Source organism: Physella acuta, unplaced genomic scaffold, assembly GCF_028476545.2.
Source record: "Physella acuta isolate Inbredline_101_S28 unplaced genomic scaffold, ASM2847654v3 ptg001275l, whole genome shotgun sequence".
Classification (NCBI taxonomy): Eukaryota; Metazoa; Mollusca; class Gastropoda; family Physidae; genus Physella; species Physella acuta.
Window position 1 is genome coordinate 293,507 of NW_026732790.1, and position 22,328 is coordinate 315,834.

At 34.2% G+C, this 22,328-nt stretch overlaps 1 protein-coding gene across 2 annotated transcripts; it reads left to right on the plus strand.

Moving 5' to 3' along the window:
- Positions 1 to 262: 262 nt before the first annotated feature.
- LOC131957878 (uncharacterized) lies at positions 263 to 20,183 on the plus strand. 2 transcript variants are annotated; one of them, XM_059322692.1, is made up of 3 exons: positions 263 to 400; positions 681 to 1,028; positions 19,706 to 20,183. In XM_059322692.1, exons 1-3 carry the CDS (start codon positions 344 to 346, stop codon positions 19,745 to 19,747), a joined length of 447 nt encoding a protein of 148 aa, XP_059178675.1. In that variant the 5' UTR covers positions 263 to 343; the 3' UTR covers positions 19,748 to 20,183. The 2 variants fall into 2 exon arrangements, with proteins under 2 accessions (XP_059178675.1, XP_059178674.1); XM_059322691.1 differs by lacking the exon at positions 19,706 to 20,183 and adding an exon at positions 1,289 to 1,763.
- Positions 20,184 to 22,328: the final 2,145 nt, after the last annotated feature.

A 22,328-nucleotide genomic window follows, 5' to 3' on the forward strand; every position in this document is an offset into this window, starting at 1 on the left:
GAACGAAATGAAATTTATATAATTTATATAGAAAATATATACTTTTAACATTGTCTGCCCCCCCCCCCCGAAGAAAGTCTACCGCCCCCCCCCCCCAAAATTTCAAGTGCCCACCCCCCCCCCCCCCTGAGAAAAAAGTCTGGAAGAAACACTGCATATATAGTCCTAAACATATTCGCTAATACTTAGGCTACGCCCTTGATTATTTTCTTCTTCAATGAAATATAAAATATATAAGATAGAAGCCAGCCCGGTGGATGCATTACTTCGAAGCAAACAGTTTGAAAACCTCTGTCAGTCAGAACTAAAGCAAACAGTAAACTCAACCTGAAAATCACAACAAATGTCTAGCACCGGATTTTGCACCTTGTTCCTGCTTGTGGTGTCGTTTGCTGGCGTAGTAAGTATCGTTCTTTGAATATTGTGACGTATGTAGTTCGTTTCAGAGAATAACTCTTTAAAATATTCTAAAATTCGAGTTATTCTTTTACATTTAAAATTAATATCGTTGTAAGTGGCATAGATTACGAATTTTGCATATTATTTCGCAGAATGAGAAATATTTGTACTAAGCTTTATTACCTCTTAAATTTGTTTAGAATTTAAGTCAAATTTATTTATATTTTTTGAGTGGTTGATCTGCTAAATAGAAGTTCTATTGGTGATGATGTATATTTCAGCCACTCATTTCGTCAGTGAAGACGACACATCAGACGTCAGCGCAGATGACGAATAGGACGTCAGTGCAAATGACAACACGGACGTCAGTGCCAATGACGACACAGACGTCATTACAAATGACTAATATGACGTCACTACAGACGACGAATCAGACGTTGGTACAGTCGAACAATGACACTTTAGATGAGACAACAAACCATACGACAATGAAGCCGATAATGACGATGGATGAACACATAGCTAACATCGGCAATCTGACGAGAGAACGAGATAGGATTGAGGACGTGAACCCGGAGCCTCACGAGCTTGACATGCTGCTGACTCCTGAACAGGAGAAAGCTTATCAGGTAAACTCTTTACAGTTTGTTTATCCACACAATGTGTCCAAATAAAAATATAACTATACGATGTATTAGAGTGCTAGCACAAAATGGAACATAAGCCCTTATAGATATAGTTCAAAACATTTGTATTTAACTATTACCGAATGTCCTAAAAGTTATTTTAAAAACAAATTTTGAAAAAAGCTAATATATGTCTGTATGTATGTATGAATGTATGTTTGTATGTATATGAAAATTATCCAAGAGCTCTTTTTTTTTTGCAGCCTCCGCCAACAAAAAATTATACAAAAGAGGAGCAAAAATAAGATGCGAGACTTGCAAACTGTTGCTTGGGCTTGTCGAAAAATTCTTTGTGTAATGATACAAGAATGTTTAAAATGTCTACCTATCAATTAAAAAAAAACATATAGGTCTGATGATTTGTATATTTCTGAGAGTTTTAAGTTTCTGACATTAAAAATATATTTTTGTTTTTATTTTTAGTCTAATTATCTGTTTTATGATTTGTGATTTTTTTAAAAAAAAAATTTTTTGATCAATCCAAATCCATTCCACATGAACTTTAAAATTACATAATTGATGTTGGGTTTTATTGTTTAATTTTGTTTCAATTTGTTATAATTTCATTTTATTTGCTAAATTCAGAAATTGTCTGTTAAAATTATTACTATGATAAAATCAATATGTATAGTTTTGCTTCGTGGTGCATCAGAACGTTGAATTAAACATCTTGTATAACACATTGTTTAACATTTTATTGGATAAAAGCTAATACAGATGTACAAGTTGAGAGAAAAAAAAGATGTCTGCCGAAACTTTAATACAGAGCTACATGCTACAGCACACGGAGTTACACGCTACACAAATGATAACTTCCACTAATTCCCCACCCATCATACACATCGTAGTCACCACTCCACTCTACCCTAAACACAAAATAGGTTTTGCTTTAAAAGAGGTCCCTAATGCGGATTAACTTGACATTTTCTGTTCAAACTACGGCATACAAAGATGAATCAAGACAAAACAAGAAATACACAGCAAAAGACGACAGTAAACTTGAAGCACCATGTGTACAAATCATTTCAGTTTGACGCAGATTTTGTTTACATACGAAATTATATAATAACCAGTCTTCATGTGATCAGTAGTATGCTGTTGTCAGCGATAAAAACAATCGTGGTCATTAATACGGCCGACAATTTTTTTTGTTTTAATTAAGTAAGTGTATGGGTCTTTACAGAGGCGTATCCAGGTTTTTGTTGTAGGGGGAACGGAAATAGCAAAAAAAGGCGCCGAATATGTAATATTTTCTATATAAGTATATATATATATATAAATATATATATATATATATATATATATATATATATATATATATATATATATATATATATATATATATATATATATATATATATATATATATATATATATAAATATATATATATATATATATATACTAGCTGCATCCCGTGCTCCGCCACGGTAAATCTTTTTTAAATGTACCAACTAGGGAACAGAACAAAACTAAACACAATCGCGCCCTTTCCGGTGATTTGCACCCCTCTCAAACCTTCGACTTGCACCCCCACCCCCCTCCCCCCCCGCCCTAAAACTTTCGATTTCCACCCCCCCCTAGCAAATTTTCTCCAACCCACTTTGGCGCCCCCTAAGGTCGGCACCCGGGGACATATGCCCCCCCCCCCTCGCTACGCCTCTCCTATAAAACCCCTAGCTTGTCCGCAAACCGAAAGATAGAATAATAATTCGTAAACAGTATAAATAATAGGCAGTATTTAAAATATCCGTGTTTTACCTACAATATTTCACTTTATCCATTCACGCATTTTTGTTTCCAGTACTTTAAATTTTAAAAATTTACAATAGAGTTTCATAACTAAAACCATTGCGCACCTAATGAACGTGATGACGCGTCTATAATAGTGTTGAATAGTTGATTAAAAATTATAAGTAATAAACAGTAGGACCTACATTTAGTGAATAAAATAAATAAAAGATTGCCTTTTATCAATCCATGCTAATTATAATTTTCTAACAATAATTTCCTCTTACACATCCGAATAATTTGCATTCACATTTTGCTAATTATATTATTGCAACACTAATTCCTTCTATGACGAACGTATATTTGCATTCACATTTTTTATTAGCGTGAGTTTAATGTATTTTTAAATTACCTTTTTTGTCAAAATTAGAGAAAAGAGTTAAATGAATTTGATTTTTCTACCGTACTGTTATTATGTTATTGAAATGTATCCACTTTTTCTGGGAATATAAACGAAAATGATATTTGACATTAATCTTGTTAATATGTTTTAGCAGTGTGCGTGTATTTAATATTTTCTTTACGTTATGCAAAAAAGTAAAAACAGTGGCAATTATAAAATAGCTCTATGTCGTTATATAAACAAACCCTACTAAATTACTTATAATAAGACACTGCGGTGCACTGAAAAGCACTGCATGGTGCGTTGTTTACTTTTATGGTTCCAAAATCTATAGCGATGACAGAAGGACTGACACACTACTTGCCCGCTTATATTATATATATATATATATATATATATATATATGCTGTATGTTATTGCTGCGATATCATGTAAAATAAATTTAAATAAGCACTCTGAAGAAAAAAAAACACACAATGTAGGCCGACGAAACAAAAAAAAATATGGTTTCACTCTAAAAAAAAAAAAAAAAAAAAAAAAAAAAAATATATATATATATATATATATATATATATATATATATATATATATATATATATATATATATATATATATACACATATATATATATATATATATATATATATATATATATATATATAAACACCCTGCAACCAAAAAACAATGAACGCGGCATAATCTGTTTCGTATTTTTTGTAAAAAAATTACATAATAATTCCTGGGACATCTAAGACTAGAGAAAAGGGAAAATAATCAATATCTTAATATAAATATGTATATGTCTACACATTTTATTATAAATATCAAAAAATAGAAAAAAAACACACAATGTAGGCCGACGAAACAAAAAAAATATGGTTTCACTCTAAAAAAAAAAAAAAAAAAAAAAAAAAAAAAAAAAAAAAATATATATATATATATATATATATATATATATATATATATATATATATATATATATATATATATATATATATATATATATATACACATATATATATATATATATATATATATATATATATATATATATATATATATATATATAAACACCCTGCAACCAAAAAACAATGAACGCGGCATAATCTGTTTCATATTTTTTGTAAAAAAATTACATAATAATTCCTGGGACATCTAAGACTAGAGAAAAGGGAAAATAATCAATATCTTAATATAAATATGTATATGTCTACACATTTTATTATAAATATCAAAACAAATCAATAATTACTTTAGAATCTAATAAAGTAGCTTAACACTATTCGTTTTTACAAAAATTATTTGTCTAAAATCAGAATTAAATATATTGTCATTATAAATGCTAAAGTATTACTGCATAATGAACGTTTTTTAAATCAGAGTTGTTATAAAACCCAGCTTTTCACTCTACAAGTTAAACATTCGGAATAATAATAATAGCCTACATATATAAATAATATCGGTCTTACATTTCAATTTATGCAATTTTTTAAAATTGCTACTGACTAGTTGGGTTTTGTAAAGATAATTTTTTAACATAATGAGAAGGTATGGGTTAGATTACTGTATTGCTCACACACCTTTTACTGGTAATTGAAAAAAACAATATTCACAGAGATTTACGTTTCAAATGTGCCGACCAAAGATAATTTTTTAACAAATATCAATGTTAAAAACTTTGAGTTTAAAAAGTTTCCAAAAAGGCGCCACTTTGCTAAAAATGGCCAGAGGGGGAGCTGCCGCTCCCCCTGCTACCCCCCCCGCTACTGGGTCTTTATTAAAATGTGTATAAGGAAGCAATACATTTTCTCCCGTCAATTACACTCGGAAATAATCCGCTCCAGGAGCAATCCTCACCCCCTTCCAACTGTCGATTATTCCCATTTATAAAAAAAATGGTTCTCAGACACATGCGCAAAGGAAAAAAGTGCAAAAAATATGCGACATGGAAAAAATGCGTAAACAGAAAAATGCGCAAAAAGAAAAATGCACACACTGAAAAAACACCAACATAATTTGACGCTTGGCTTGGCTTAAGCACACACAGACACTCTCTTCATGCCTCGTCAGACACCTCTACCTACCCCCCCCCCCCCCCCCCTGCCCACATCAACCTCAGACATAATAACCCTACACCCTTTTTAACTGTTCCAACGACCTCACCACCCACCCCCACATCAGTTTCGAATATGTATTCATTTACTTATTTATCTATTTTTGTAATTCACTATTGTACAAATGTAAATGAAATCTGTGTAAAACAACTTAGTTTATTTATGTGTGTGTGACTAATCTACTGGTTATACTTAGGGTGAGAGCACACACCATGAGATCTGTACATTTTGTCAACCAGCCCTTGTTTCCTGTGTACTTAATTTACAAATATAAAAAAAAAAAAAAATTTCCCCCTCCCCCCACCTACCCCAATAGTTTTTATTCGTTTGTATTCATTTTTCTTTTGTATTTACTATGTTTATTGTATAGAATGGGATAGAATCCATGCAAACCAGTTTTGTTTTCGACTATTCCTCCTTATGTTATACTTTTCACCCAATTTTGTTGGCAAAAATCTTCCAAACCAGCCTCTGTCCAATTTTTTAACCAACGAGCTTTAAATTTAATGCATATTATGCAGTGGCGTAGCGAGGTCGGGTGTCACCCGGTGAGGCACTTAATGGTGTCACCCCCTCAAACTTTCGATTTGCACCCCCTTCAAACTTTCGATTTGCACCACCCTCCTCAAACTTTCGATTTGCACCTCTAAAAACACTAACACTCGAATTAATCACTTAATTAAGTGGAATTATCATTTTTCTCCTATATTTTGCTATTTTTTGCCTTGGTGTCACCCCCCCCCCCCTAAATTGTGTCACCCGGTGCGGTCAGCAGCCCCCGCCCCTCCCTATCTTTATTATACTCTGTACACCACTTTAAATACCTTGTAAATATCCACCTACACGGCGTGGTATGCTACTTTATTAAAATAATACCTTAATTTTTTAGATTGTATACTCAACTTGCATTTCTTACTAAATCAAAATTTGTTAAACCTGTCTGAATCTGCATGATGACACTATGCTTTGAGATCAGTTTTGTTTATAGCACAAGTTTTGTCCCCGGAGCAAATTCTGTACACATTTAACCAGAACATGTTTGTGACTTTAAACAAATTCGTGTATGGAGGAACTTTATTTCATAGAAAAACGAGGTGTAGCAGTAGGATTACCACAACAAGTAGTTGTCTTCTTGAAAAAGTGAGTATTGGTTACTACATTTTTTTAAAAATGTTTGATAATGCAATAAAATTGTGTCATAAAATGCATAAGTGTTTCTTTCGTTTGGTTGAATGAGAATTTTCCAATATTTGACAAGTTTTAAAATTTAAAGCTGACCAAGTTTTTTCCCACGTATGCCGAAATCTTTTAAACTAGTAACTGGTGCGATTTGGAAAGATAAATGCTGCACAAAATTGTTCATATATATCAGGGGTCTCCAAACTTTTCAGCGCGAGGGCCGCATTAACTATCAAATATAAGTTGGGGGGCCAGAGTTTCTTCCAGGCGTATCTTCGGGGTGGCGGAGTCCTTCCCCCCCCCCCCCCCAAAGAACGTCAACCCCACCTCCAACAAAATTTATATATATATATATATATATATATTTCAAGTGCCCCCTACCCAAGAAAAAAGTCTGAAAGAAACACTGTCCAACAACACACTTGAGGTCTAAGTTTGTTCTCAAATTGATCGTCAAGTAGGCCAACTTCATTCTTGATAAAGTTTGTATGTTGTTCTAAAATTTGAAAGGCACTTACATTGATGCAAAAGTTTTAATATTAGGAAAGTCTTCCTTGGGCAAATACTGATAAAACCCACCTACCCTTCTTTGAACTTGTTTTTAAGGAGGTCATTTGCTGGGCAACTGGCCACATTAACTTCAATGGTATTCGCACACAATGCTACATTTTCAGTTTCTTTGAATTTTTTCTCAGCCACCTCCAACAAAGTTTTTTTTCCGAGGACAAAAAGATCTCCGAGGGCCGGATGAGAAGACCTCGCGGGCCGCATCCGGCCCGCGGGCCGTAGTTTGGAGACCCCTGATATATATATACTACTTTTCATAATGGGTGTGGAGGGAATTTTCTTTTAGATCCACCTCTGGTGCCACACCATAAACGCTTGTGTTTTACATTTGACGGAAAACTTACTTTGGTTTTTATAGTCCATATGAACTATTAAACATGATTTCTTCATTATAATTCGCTCTTCTAACTGAGCAACTTTCATTCTTCATGTTGTCCCCCCCCCCCCCCCATTAGCAAGTAAATTAACGAACAAATAAAATTAATCATTAAATTCTTGTATTAGTAACTGCAAAGCTTGTGACTGTTCCACTTGGGTTTAGTATTGCATGTAAAGGTGTTTTTACTTGCCTAATATTCTGAGGGTAGAAAACAAAACATTACAACTGTGACCACAGAAAGTGTGCAACATAACTGTGTTCATAATAAGTGTGTCATTACAACTGTTTCCATAAAGAGTGTCATTACAACTGTGTCCATAAAGAGTGTCATTACAACTGTGTACATAAAGAGTGTCATTACAACTGTCAATTGAAAATGTGTGATTAGGCCTACAACTGTGTCTATAAAGAGTGTCATTACAACTGTCTAAAACCTCTAAAATGTATGTTTTTTAAAACTTTCAACCCAACTCACTGAAGACAGGGGCAGCAAGGATGTGAAACTTCACCAGCTCCACATTCATGGATACCACAGCCGAATGGAGAACAGTGGGCTTGACCTCCAGAACATGTACAATACAAGCAGGAAGAAGTCACTAAGCTCTGCCCCTCCTGGTGGTGAAGAAGAGAGAGGGAGTTAAAATGTTGATTTAATTCAGGAACATAGTATTACTCGACCGCTAATTTTTCCTTGACATTTCAAACTTACAGATATAATGAAATTGCGGGCTAATTTATTAAACCATATGCCTGATTTTTTCGACCGAAGGCGTTTGTTTTTTCGTTTGTATTTGCATTGTGTTTGTGTTTTCTTTTGTGTTTGTGTTGTGTTTGTGTTGTGTTTAGTTTTGTTCTGTTCTGTTCCCAAGTTGGTACATTTAAAAAAGATTTACTATATATATATATATATATATATATATATATATATATATATATATATATATATATATATATATATATATATATATATACTAGCTGTGTGTCATTGCTTCGCTATGATGTTAAATAAATTGAAAGTAGTACTCTGAAGAAATAAGAAATAACACAAAATTTTGGTCGACAAAACAAAATAATTTATCACTCTAAGCAAAGCAAAAAAACACACATTACAAGAAAAAAACAATTCACGCAACTCAATCTGTTTTGTAATCCTTGTAAAAAAATCAATTTGACATAATGATTCCTAGAATGTTAATTAGGACAAGTGAACTAGGGGAAATTATCACTCTCTTAATATAACTATGTACATTACTACAAATTTAATTGTAAATATCAAAACAAATTAATAATTACTAGTAATTGCTTAACACTATTCGTTTTTACAAAAATATGTTGTCTACAATCAGAATTAAATATATTGTTATCATAAATGCTAAAATATTTCAGCATAATGAAAGTTTTTTTAATCAGATTTGGTATAAAATCAAACTTTACTATACCATAAAAAAACTAAATCTAATAGGTGGAACATTCTGAATACTAGAACACATATAATTAAATTATTGGTCTTGCAGTTCCGATCATTCTTTTTTTTTAATTGGCTACTGTTTTTTGTGATCTTTAAAGATCATTTTTTAACATAATGATATGGTATGGGTTAGATTACTGTATTGATCACACACCGCTTAAAACAATATTTACAGAGTTTTACCTGTTTAAAAAGCTATGATTCTGGTGGCATGGTACTTTGGTACCTCATTACGCGTTTTCCCAAATGTACTTAACAGATCAGTTCGGGTGGGTTGGGGGGGGGGGGGGTGGGGGGGGGGGGGCGGTGGGGGGATGTTGGTTCAACTTCATTCACAACTGTCCAGCCACTTTAATTGAATTATCCTATCCAACGAATACCGATGTGTGAAATTAATGTCGCTCTACACAATTGTGGTGGTGAGGGGGGGGGGGAATAACCAACTAAGAGCAAACAAAGCGTCAGTTTTTAGATGACTGTTCTAAACATAAATATACAATTTTACATATATACTGATTTTGAAATAGATTTAAATAAGTAACAGTGGTATTATGACAGTAACTTTTTTTTTAAAGAGGGGTCCATGGGGGGGGGGTGTTGTAACCCCCCCCCCCCCCCCCCCGAAACCCCTTTGCCTAACCCACTGAGCCAGTAGTCTATTTGTATTTTAATAATTTTGAATAGACCACTTTTAAATTAAATAATTTATTAATATATTGTTAGAGATAGTCCATGTTGCTGTAAATGCATTAAAAATATTCATTTGAAAATTTACGCAGAGTTATTTCCCATTCGCCTTTTTTTCTATACTCTCGACGGGATCAATTTTTGTTTTCATTCTCCGTAGGCTTAGTTGTCCCCGCAATTTTTACACTAAAACCGTCATGTCTAATGAACCGTTTATCATATAAACATGAGTTTGGTATCTTCTTCTTCTTCTTGGTTCTTAATTTTTAGTGTTGGGAGGGATCGAGCCTTATATGCCAGAGGGTTTGAACATGAGACTTTTTTTTCAAATTTATCAACCATAAGCTTTTGCCGACTCGACCATGTGACCTACTTAGGTCTAGTAATGTTTTATTTTTAGTTTGACATTTGTTATAATACCATATATGGTCTGTGGTGCAATAACCTGTTTGTTCCGCTGTCTTACTAAGAGAGTCTTAGACTCAGAAATTTTCCATCGAGAGATGATTGATTGTTTCAGACCAGATGACCACCCCAACCAATGGTCTTATGATTTGAAGGTGACCTTCCATTTTACCTAAGTCTATAAATAGATCGCCCACAGGTGTCTCGAGGCAGTCTTTGGTCAGACGTCGTTGAAGAGAGATAAGCCCTGTGTGTTGCCGTGCAGTATTAGGTTGTTATATTACTTGTGATTAAGTAATTCTTTATGCTTATAGCAGTGTTATGTATACAGTGGTGATTTTTCTGAAGTGTTTAAAGCTGTGATAGTGTATCATACTATTTATTCCCACGAATTGTAAGTTGGGTTTTGTTCATTCTGTAAATCCATTTTATTCTTGTATAAATCTAGTGTTCTGCCACGACTTTGTACACTCATTACAAGTTATATGAAGATTAAAGGTTTTGTTGGCATCATTAGTTTCTCTAGTATTTCCCCTAGACATTAATTACGAGTCCTAGTGAACTAGTGAGTCAATTTTCTTTTATTTAGGCTTATCGCCATCTGTGTGTAATCAGTTAAACGAATCCGGGCGCGTTCGCCATCTATCTGGCTGATAGATTGGTGTCCGTTACAACCATCCTTCGATCACAATTAAGGATTACGTGTCAACTGGTTATGCGCCATTGAGGCCATTGACTCCGATTTCAGCCTGCTTTTCTTTATGGATTTTCTTCCATAGCCTATGTCCAACCAAGAACAAACTACAAGGCAGCAGTTGTTTGATTTTGGAGTTGTCTCTCCTAGAAGAGTGGCTGACCCCAGCTAACGAGCCTCATCTGCCCGAGGGTTAGAACTCAAGACTTTTTGGTTTAGCAACCATGAGCATTTAGTCCCCCTAATACAAGCATGTGGCTATTTTCTCATTTTAATTAATTAAAAAATTTCGCGCAACTAGCTAATTTATAGGCTAGTTCTCTCTTGGCCTGTTTGGAAATTCCAATAGTGCAATTAATACAGGTGAGGGTGTGCTTTGAACTAGATATGTTTTATATTTTTATCTCTAAACCACTCGGTCAAAAGGTTAATGCTTTAAGGAGATGTGATGCTAGGTACCAGTGGCGTAGCCAGGAACTGGTCATGGGAGGGGTTCAAATATGTTTCCATCTGTATAAAATCACACACACACATATATATATATATATATATATATATATATATATATATATATATATATATATATATATATATATATATATATATATATATAAATAAATAGGGGTGTGAGTCCATGGAAGGGGTTATAACCCCCCCCCCCCCAAACCCTCTCCCCCTTCTTGCCTACGCCACTGCTAGGTACTCTAAAAATGTGAATCTTGAACATAACAAAAATGAACAAAGGCCGGCTAAATCTGCCAGCTCTACCACGCCTTAATATTAAAAAACAAAATTATCGGTCCTTGTGTAACCATCCACTTTGCTATTGGACGTGTTTTTCCAAATTTAACACCCAGGTAACGCCTTCTTTCCAGTTCAGGAAGAGGAAAATCCACGAATAATGACCATGGCTTGAACCCACCGCCCCATTTCAATACATTTTGGCTCAATTACTCTACACATGGTCTGGTGCTATTAGTTGAAATAAAACTGGGTCTATTGTGTGCCCCCAGTTAAGAAAGCTTTAGTAAGAATTAAAATACTTTATCTTTAACTGTAGGCCTACTTATAGCATGCACCTACTATTCATAAAAGTCAATATGGGCACAATTACTCTGAACGATATTACGACCATGTATCAACAAAAATATGTTGATGTTTATTCTTAAGTATGTCCTTACAGTTTGCGCTTTTTTCCCACGTTTTCTTTAACTTGCTTTCTCTGTGTCTATGTTTGTTTGTCTTTCCAATCAAATCTTGCGATCGAAATTTCTGGCACTTCCCAGTTAGCTAGCGCGCTGAAATTTTCAGGGAAGCTTTCTTTTGGATGACCATTGAATATTCAATTGTTATTATTACTAAATTGATCAATGGAAACATTTTATTGAGCATTTTAGACCGCTATATAATCTATATATATAATTCTCCTCTGCGAGCCATTAGAAAAAAAACGAGCGACCGTACCTCGCGCGCAGTGAAGCGAACGATCCCACATCGCCACAGGCTTAGGGGCAGATAATTTAGTTTGAACCGAGTTTAAACTTACAGGAGGTATGCCAGTTTGGGGGAGACGATATGGTCGAGTGGTTGGGCACACGATTGCTATCCCACTCGACACGGGTTCAAATCTATGTGTTAACACAACGTGTTTTTTACGAGTTGTCTTTTTACGAGTTGTCTTTTTACGAGTTGTCTTTTTACGAGTTGTCTTCGTTTACCCAAAAAAAGTGAAAAGATAAAATCGATAGCAAGATTTTAATGCAAACAAACAAAGACTAAAAACTAGAAAATAATAATCATTAAAAAAGTTTTAAAAAACCCACGTTTTCTGATTGAACTAAAAAGTAGAAAATAAACGCTCTACATCACAATAATGCAAGCGATCACTCTACTATAAGCGATCAAAAACGTGGAGCGCCGTGATTTTCTTACAGTTTCTAATACTGTTGACTCTCTACAAGCTCCCTAATAAAAGTCAATAGTATTATCTAATCAATAGTAATATAACTTTTACTTCGGCGCCCCACGTTTTTCATCGCTTATAGTAGAGTGATCGCTTGCATTATTGTGATGTATAGCGTTTATTTTCTACTTTTTAGTTCAATCAGAAAACGTGGGTTTTTTAAAACTTTTTTAATGATTATTATTTATTCTTAAGTATGCTTATATAATGTATCAAAATGAATAGGTTCTAAAGGATGCCCCTAAAATTTAACACAAACATTAGGGGCGTTATTACAATACACATGGCCATATATTTTACCAAAGATGCCCTAAAAATGTATAATAATACTAGCAATAATACGATGCCTTTAAAATGTATTATAGTAAACATGTACATTCAAGTATTAGATTAGCCCCCAACGTTAGATACAATGGTGATGGGTATAATTACTGTTGGATTCCATTCCCATGAATTATATGAATATAAGCATAATTACTTTCAAGATGGCGTTACAGTATACAAAATGAAGATAGGCATACTTACTCGATGGATGCCTTAAAAATGTATTTTAAAGTGAAGTGGGCATATTACTGGACTTACATAATTATTAACATATAATTTAATGAATATACGAATAATATTTTTAAAGATACCCCTAAAGTGTATAAAAATAAATATGGAAATAATTACTATACAGATGTCCTTGAAAATTAGTGTAACAAATACGGGCATATAACTTTTAAGATGTCCTTATAGTGCATAAGAATTATCTGGGTAAAAGTACTCTAAAAGATGCCCTTACACTATACTTAATAAATATCACACACATGAAAATGTATTAAGGGAATATAAATGACTACCATAGGACTACCCTTCACTGATGCCCGCTATCTCTTTAGAAGTCTTAGGATTCGAACAGTATAATGTCAAAACGAGGGATAGACGATTGAGTATTATAAGTTGTAATAGGTGAGATTGGCTAATTAATAGAATAACGCAGTACATCTCAACTTTTTTTTTCAATTACAAAAAAAAAAAATTCTTTTGATAGTCCGCTGGAGTGGGTGCCTGGAGCCTGGGCCCATACGCCTCCCCCCTCTATGCACGCCACTCTAACTTATCTACATTGTGTCTGTTGTGCTATGTATTGAACCTACCTCAATGTGCATCCCAAAAGAAGTACAGCCAGTAGCCAATGGCCAACCACGCACAACCGCAGCAAGAGAAAGCAACACGCACACAATCAGCGAGATTCTCATCTTGTTGTTTGATTATTTTGTCTGAGACTTAGCTCGGTTAAACACCAGTTTTAATCACAACCAACTATTTATATTTTAACTTCAACCTTAGATCGTGATCTTTGAATTATGGACCAAAATTAAAAACGTGACGAGAAGATAAGACAGTCTTAAAATAAATTTTGCCATGTAGAAAATTCAGTTTTTATGGGAATTATTAATCATCAGCAGGACAAAAAAATAAAAAGCAACATTGGCATTTTTTGAGATAAAATAATAATTAAATAGCTGTACAGCCCTTTACATAAAGCTCACGCTGCGGAGCGCAACGGGTCACACCATTTAGGAGGGAAGGGATTATATAAATTAACTATCAGGTTAGTGCAAATCCGGCTGAACCAGGACTAGTTAAAACCCTAACCTTAGTATAAACTAAAATTAAAAAAAAATAAACAGGGAGTGATCTCCCCTAAATTTTCTCAAACATTCTTATATAAAACAACAGGGCTTGCTACGCGGGATATAGACATGATTTTTAATTCATTTTAAATACTTAAACTTTTAAAAATAGAATAGAATCTCGTAGAAAAAGAATTGCACACCAAGTGAACTCCAAACAAAATCTGCATAATAGTGCGGAATAAAGTAGACAAAGTTCCACTTCCTATTATCGGAAATCGCTTTAAAGTTAATACGGATATACAATTCTAATAAAATATTTATATAAGAATTTTAATCAACCTAGCTGTAACGGTACTCAAGTTATTGTATTTACAGACGCACACACACATACACACACATAGACATACGGACAAAATTGCAAATCATGTTTTTCCGACTCAGGGAGCTGTATTACAAGACTTTCTCTATACTTTGTATATTCGAGAAAGTAAAAAAGTCACAGAAAAAAGTCAAAAATGAAAAATTTTATCGGATTATTAGATTTTTGGATTTTTTGTGAAGGAGCATGGTTTTGACACACAATTGGATTAAATTTCGAGGTAGAAAGTGCATTTCACAGTTTGAAGAAAATAAAAAGACAACCATTTCTTTTGGTCTATATATCTATCTTATATACTACTAAAACTCAAGTTTGAATATTTATTTGTTTGTTTGTCTGATTGAATATTGGAGAGAATCGGCGCTAGGTGTAGAGCTGTAAAATAGTATGTAGGTAGAGAACAATTTTTGTTTTTAGACAGACTGTTAATCACAAATTTATTTAAAGACGTTAATTAATTTATTGATTTATTCATAGGTAGATTAGCCACATTAATTTTAAAATTTTAAAACATTGACTTAACTTTGTGGGAATAGTGACGTCACATGAAGTGTTTACTTTTTAGTACAATAAATGGCGACTTCAATCCAAGATTTAGTTGCCGATTCAGATGTTTAACGCGTTCTTAAAATAATTTTCTGTCGGCTATAACTTTAACAATACTTCCGTTTGCTATTTTTATTACGTTTTAATACTATTATCAATATTTTAACACTTCTTTTAATTTTGTTATACAACACATTTAATTTGAAATAATTCTAGATCTAATTCTAGGGCTGATTCGCGTAGATCGTTACGCCGCTTAGAAGTAAATATATAAGTTATTAACTTCTCAAGAACACGAGCCTAGATAGCTAAGAGGTTAGCATATAGGTAACCACGCGGTTGACATGGGTTCTAGACATGCCAGTGATTTTTTTTTATTTTAATTTTTTTTTTTAGTTATGAATGATAATGTTGCCTTTGCCGATTGGAACTTAGCGGGATACAGGACAGGTGAAGTAGAGTTCACCCGTTTCTTTGTCCTCAGTATATAATGTGGATAGTGTCTTCAGAGCCATGCTTGGCCGGAATCATTTTTTTTAAAGATAGAACATGTTGTCTGAGACTTGGCGGTACACTGGGAAGGCGAAGTAGTGTTGGGTAGGTGTAAAGTTCACCTGTGACGACAGCATATGAAGAGAGTGTGGTCAGAACCACGCTCAGCCAAAATCTGTGTTTTTACAGACAAAAACATGTCTGAGTTGGGAGGACACTGGGCAGGTGAAGTAGAGTTAACGTGTTTTTGTGACCTCAGAATATCAAACGATTATGTTGTCTGAACCATGCTCAGACGAAGTCAGTGTTTTTAAAAGACTAAAACGTCTAAGATGTGACGCCTTTTTGAATGTGGGGTCTGGTTATTTTGTGATGATTAGTGACATTTATGTATGACCCCCGAAACCCACAGTTATCTAACTAGATAACGGGTAGTCTAGTATTAAAATAAAAATGTTTTACATTCATACCTAAATGCGTCGACTGCTTTGCGCATTAAAATTTTGCACTGTCTATTTACAAATCTACTGCATTTCGTATTATCTGATCACTTGATGTTAAATGATGGCCAAATTAAATATTTTCTGCCTTAGACAGACTTCAATAATAAACTAAGAACTTATTACCCATGCACAAACTTCCCATCTCGAAATGGATGGTGTCATTTTAGTGCTTCAACAAGTGTAAAGGTTGCGGGAAAACGTGATCGGTTCACTGATGTTGTTTCGGCTTTCTTCCTTTAGTTATTGGCTTGTGACATTTGAACCTAGTACTATGATACAATTTTTTTAAAATGTATTATACTCATTTTAATCTTTGTATACTTTTAATGCATTTTATATATAAAAAACATTTTTTTAAATGTTTGATTATGCAATAACATTGTGTCATAAAATACATAAGTGTTTCTTTCGTTTGGTTGAATGAAAATACTTTTAGTGATCATTTATAGTTGGTCTTGACGAGACGTAGAGCAAAATTTAAATGCACAGAGTCCTCATCTCTATACACTAGAAATGGACTATGCAACTATCACGAAAGTCAACAATGGGGTTGCGCCCATTCCTGTTCCCTTTAAGTCGAGAGACTTGGAGAGGATCCACCCGGGCTAATGTCCGGGTGGCATAAGGAAATCATGGGCCCCACCCTTTGCAGCCAAGTCAACATAAGTAATCCTTGATCTACCACAGGAAGAATGTGCAGACCTTTATCCAGCTGAAACACCTACTGTGCAAGTACACATCACTTCAAGAGGCCAACCAAACCTGCGTTGCCTTATAATAAGACAGCTTATTAGCAATCATCAAATTATTCTACTAAATTACAAGCCGTCGACGTCAACACAAGGCACAACACATGCAAAACACACGGTCCATATACATTGCAATTCTCACTTCAAGAAAACGACAAAATCAATGGGACCCTCAGATGGGTACCACCTACACTTAATAATGCTCCACTCATACAAGCACTATGTCCGTATAGTAACAAAGATCCATCCATAAATACTATCCCACACACCGATAATCCAACAACTATCCCACACTACATCAAAATAAACTATAAAAAACAAATCACTCACTATCCTCATCGCAATCGCCGGTAGAAGACAAGCGTGTCAAATCTGTTCCTCCATCCTACAGTGGACAAAGCATTGCCAACAAACGCCTTCAGACACTCCACTACAAGAAGACCCAATAGAACAATCAACAACGCAAGCAACAACAGGGAATGCAAGCGCTCCATTGCTTGTCACCGCTAGCTTCAAACTTAGCAACGGAGCAGCTAACACCAGCACACAACAGCAAGACACCTCTAATCCCAAATGTCAAACCACCACAGCCCCTATGGCATCAGTTTAAATGAATTTTACCACATGTTTATTGCATGTTTACCTCACGTTTACTAAATGTTTGCTAAATTTTTACCCTATTCGATACACCAATAAACCGGGAGTGATCTCCCCTAAACTTTCTCGAATATTATTATTTAAAATAACAGGGGATGGGAACTCGGGCTATAGACATGATTTTTAATCCATTTTAAATACTTAAAGTTTTAAAAATAGAATAAAATCTCGTAGACAAATTAATTGCACACCAAGTGAACGCCAAATAAAAAAGCGCATAATAGTGCGCAATATTATTAGTACTTTTAAAATTTTCATTAGTTTTTTGAGAAATCGGAAGTAGCGTAAAGTACTACTTCCTGTCAACGGAAATTACTCAAAATTTAACAGAAGGTAGAGAATTAGATCTTTTACTCACATGTGAAATTTCATTTATCTATCTGAAATAGTACTCACGTTATAGGCTTTTGAAAAATTCAAAGTAGGAAAAGTACCACTTCCGGTTATCGGAAATCGCTCAAAAGTTGATACGGATCTACGTTTTTGATAAAATACTTATATATGAAATTTCATCAACCTAGCTGTAACGGTACTCAAGTTATCGTGTTTACACACGGACAGACAGACAGACACACAGACAGACACACAGACATACGGACAAGATTGCAAAATTATGTTTTTCCGTATCAGTGAGGTGTAAAACGTCGAGATTTGTAAAAATCTAGATTTTTTTTTTTTGCACGATTACAAGACTTTCTCTATACTTCGTATATACGAGAAAGTAAAAAAAGACGAAATACCACGTAGTGGACTTGAGAATTAAGTGGACCAGATGTTGGAGCGTGAACGAGGCTGCAAACAATTTGAACCATATTTAGCTAACTAGCAAAAATCTAAGTTTAACAATCAAATATAGGCCAACACATATTGCATAGAAGTTAATATATCATATGAATCATATATAGTCCTAAACATATTCGCTAATACTTAGGCTATGCCCTTGATTATTTTCTTCTTCAATGAAATATAAAATATATAAGATAGGAGCCAGCCCAGTGGATTCATTACTGCAAAGAAAACAGTTTGAAAACGTCTGTCAGTCAGAACTAAAGCAAACAGGAAGCTCAACCTGAAAGTCAGAACAAATGTATAGCACCGGATTTTTCACCTTGTTTCTGCTTATGGTGTCGTTTGCTGGCGTAGTAAGTATAGTTCGTTGTATATTGTCACGTTTGTCGTTCATTTCAGAAAATAACTCTTTAAAATATTCTAAAATTCGAGTTATTCTTTTACATTTAAAATTAATCGCTTTATAAGTGACATAGATTACGAATTTTGTATAATTTTTCGCAGTTTAAGAAATATTTGTACTAAGCTATATTATCCCTTTAAGCTTGTTAAGAATTCAATTAAACTTTAGTTTCACAGTTGAGTGGTTGACAATCTGATAAATGGCATTGACGCTTTTACTATCATCGCAGTTTAAAATAAGCAGTGGATACATTATATAAGTTCTAATGGTGATGACGTATGTATCAGCCACTCATTTCGTCAGTGAAGACGACAAATCAGACGTCAGTGCAGATGACGACACAGACGTCAGTGCAAATGACAACACAGACGTCAGTGCAAATGACGACACAGACGTCATAGCAGATGACGAATAGGACGTCACTACAGACGACGAATCAGACGTCAGTGCAGTCGAACAATGAAACTTTAGATGAGACAATAAATCATACGACAAAGAAGCCGATAATGACGATGGATGAACACATAGCTAACATCGGCAATCTGACGAGAGAACGAGATAGGATTGAGAACGTGAACCCGGAGATTCACGAGCTTGACATGCTGCTGACTCCTGAACAGGAGAAAGCTTTTCAGGTAAACTCTTTACAGTTTGTTTATCCACATAATGTGTCCAAATAAAAATATAACTATACGATGTATTAGAGTGCTAGCACAAAATGGAACATAAGCCCTTATAGATATAATTCAAAACATTTGTATTTAACTATTACCGAATGTCCTAAAAGTTATTTTAAAAACAAATTTTGAAAAAAGCTAATATATGTCTGTATGTATGTATGCATGTATATTTGTATGTATATGAAAATTATCCAAGAGCTCTTTTTTTGCAGCCTCCGCCAACAAAAAATTATACAAGAGAGGAGCAAAAATAAGATGCGAGACTTGCAAACTGTTGCTTGGGTTTGTCGAAAAATTCTTTGTGTAATGATACAAGAATGTTTAAAATGTCTACCAATCAATTAAAAAAAACATATAGGTCTGATGATTTGTATATTTCTGAGAGTTTTAAGTTTCTGACATTAAAAATATATTTTTGTTTTTATTTTTATTTTTAGTCTAATTATCTGTTTTATGATTTGTGATTTTTAAAAAAAAAAATTTTTTTGATCAATCCAAATCCATTCCACATGAACTTTAAAATTACATAATTGATGTTGGATTTTATTGTTTAATTTTGTTTCAATTTGTTATAATTTCATTTTATTTGCTAAATTCAGAAATTGTCTGTTAAAATTATTACTATGATAAAATCAATATGTATAGTTTTGCTTCGTGGTGCATCAGAACGTTGAATTAAACATCTTGTATAACACATTGTTTTACATTTTATTGGATAAAAGCTAATACAGATGTACAAGTTGAGAGAAAAAAAGATGTCTGCCGAAACTTTAATACAGAGCTACATGCTACAGCACATGAAAACAAGTTCACACGGAGTTACACGCTACACAAATGATAACTTCCACTAATTCCCCACCCATCATACACATCGTAGTCACCACTCCACTCTACCCTAAACACAAAATAGGTTTTGCTTTAAAAGAGGTCCCTAATGCGGATTAACTTGACATTTTCTGTTCAAACTACGGCATACAAAGATAATTCAAGACAAAACAAGAAATACACAGCTAAAAACGACAGTAAACTTGAAGCACCATGTGTACAAAGCATTTCAGTTTGACGCAGATTTTGTTTACATACGAAATTATATAATAACCAGTCTTCATGTGATCAGTAGTATGCTGTTGTCAGCGATAAGAACAATAGTGGTCATTAATATGGCCCACAAAATTATTTTTTTTAATTAAGTAAGTGTATGGGTCTTTATTAAAATGTGTTTAAGGAAGCAGTACATTTTCTCCCGTCAATTACAGTCGGAAATAACCCGCTCCCGGAGCAATCCTTACCCCTTCCAACTGTCGATTATTGCCATTTATTAAAAAAATGGTTCTCAGACACATGCGCAAAGGAAAAAAGTGCAAAAAAATATGCGCAATGGAAAAAATGCATCAACAGAAAAATGCGCAAAAAGAAAAATGCACACACAGAAAAAACACCAGCAGAAATTGATGCTTGGCTTGGCTTAAACACACACAGACACTCTCTTCATGCCTCGTCAGACAACTCTACCTACCCCCCCCCTGCCCACACCAACCTCATACATGATAACCCTACACCCTTTTTAACTGTTCCAACGACCTCACCACCCACCCCCACATCAGTTTCGAATATTTATTCATTTACTTATTTATCTATTTTTGTAATTTACTATTGTACAAATGTAAATGAAATCTGTGTAAAACAACTTAGCTTATTTATGTGTTTGTGTGACTATTCTACTGGTTATACAAAGGGTGAGAGCACACACCATGTAAACTGTACATTTTATCAATCAGCCCTTGTTTCCTGTGTGTACATAATTTACAAATATAAAAACAAAAATTACAAAAAAAGAAAAAAATGTGAAAATTACCCCCCCCCCCCCCCCCACCTACCCCAATAGTTTTTATATGTTTGTATTCATTTTTCTTTTGTATTTACTATGTTTATTGTACAGAATGGGATAGAATCCATGCAAACCAGCTTTGTTTTCGACTATTCCTCCTTATGTTATACTTTCACCCACATTGGTTGGCAAAAATGTTCCAAACCAGCCTCTGTCCATTTTCTTAACTAACGAGCTTTAAATTTAATGCATCTTATGCAGTGGCGTAGCAAGGTCGGGTGTCACCCGGTGAGGCACTTAATGGTGTCACCCCCCTTCAAACTTTCGATTTGCCCCCCCCCCCCCCTCCTCAAACTTTCGATTTGCACCTCTAAAAACACTAACACTCGAATTAATCACTTAATTAAGTGGAAAAAATCATTTTTCTCTCTATATTTTGCTATTTATGTGTCACCCGGTGCGGTCCGCAGCTCCGCCCCCCCCCCCCTCGCTACGCCTCTGATCTTATTTATTCATTTACTTATTGCGCTTTTTCTTTACTATACTCTGAACACCACTATAAATACCTTGTAAATATCCACCTACACGGCGTGGTATGCTACTTTATTAAAAAAAATGAACTTAAATTTTTAGATTGTATACTCAACTTGCATTTCTTACTAAATCAAAATTTGTTAAACCTGTCTGAATCTGCATGATGACACTATGATTTGTGATCAGTTTTGTTTATAGCACAAGTTTTGTCCCCGGAGCAAATTCTGTACACATTTAACCAGAACATGTTTGTGACTTGAAACAAATTCGTGTCTGGAGGAAGTTTGTTGCTTAGAAAAACGAGGTGTAGCAGTAGGATTACCACAACAAGTAGTTGTCTTCTTGAAAAAGTGAGTGAGTATTGGAGCATTTTTTTAAAATGTTTGATTATGCAATAAAATTGTGTCATAAAATGAATAAGTGTTTCTTTCGTTTGGTTGAATGAGAATTTTCCAACTTTTGACAAGTTTTAA

Excerpts from the sequence above, each read along its gene's own strand:
- LOC131957878 (XM_059322692.1), top strand. The coding sequence starts at position 344 with ATGTCTAGCACCGGATTTTGCACCTTGTTCCTGCTTGTGGTGTCGTTT. Across the intron at positions 401-680 it reads TGGTGTCGTTTGCTGGCGTA|CCACTCATTTCGTCAGTGAA; the intron begins GTAAGTATCGTT and ends TGTATATTTCAG. Across the intron at positions 1,029-19,705 it reads AACAGGAGAAAGCTTATCAG|CCTCCGCCAACAAAAAATTA; the intron begins GTAAACTCTTTA and ends CTTTTTTTGCAG.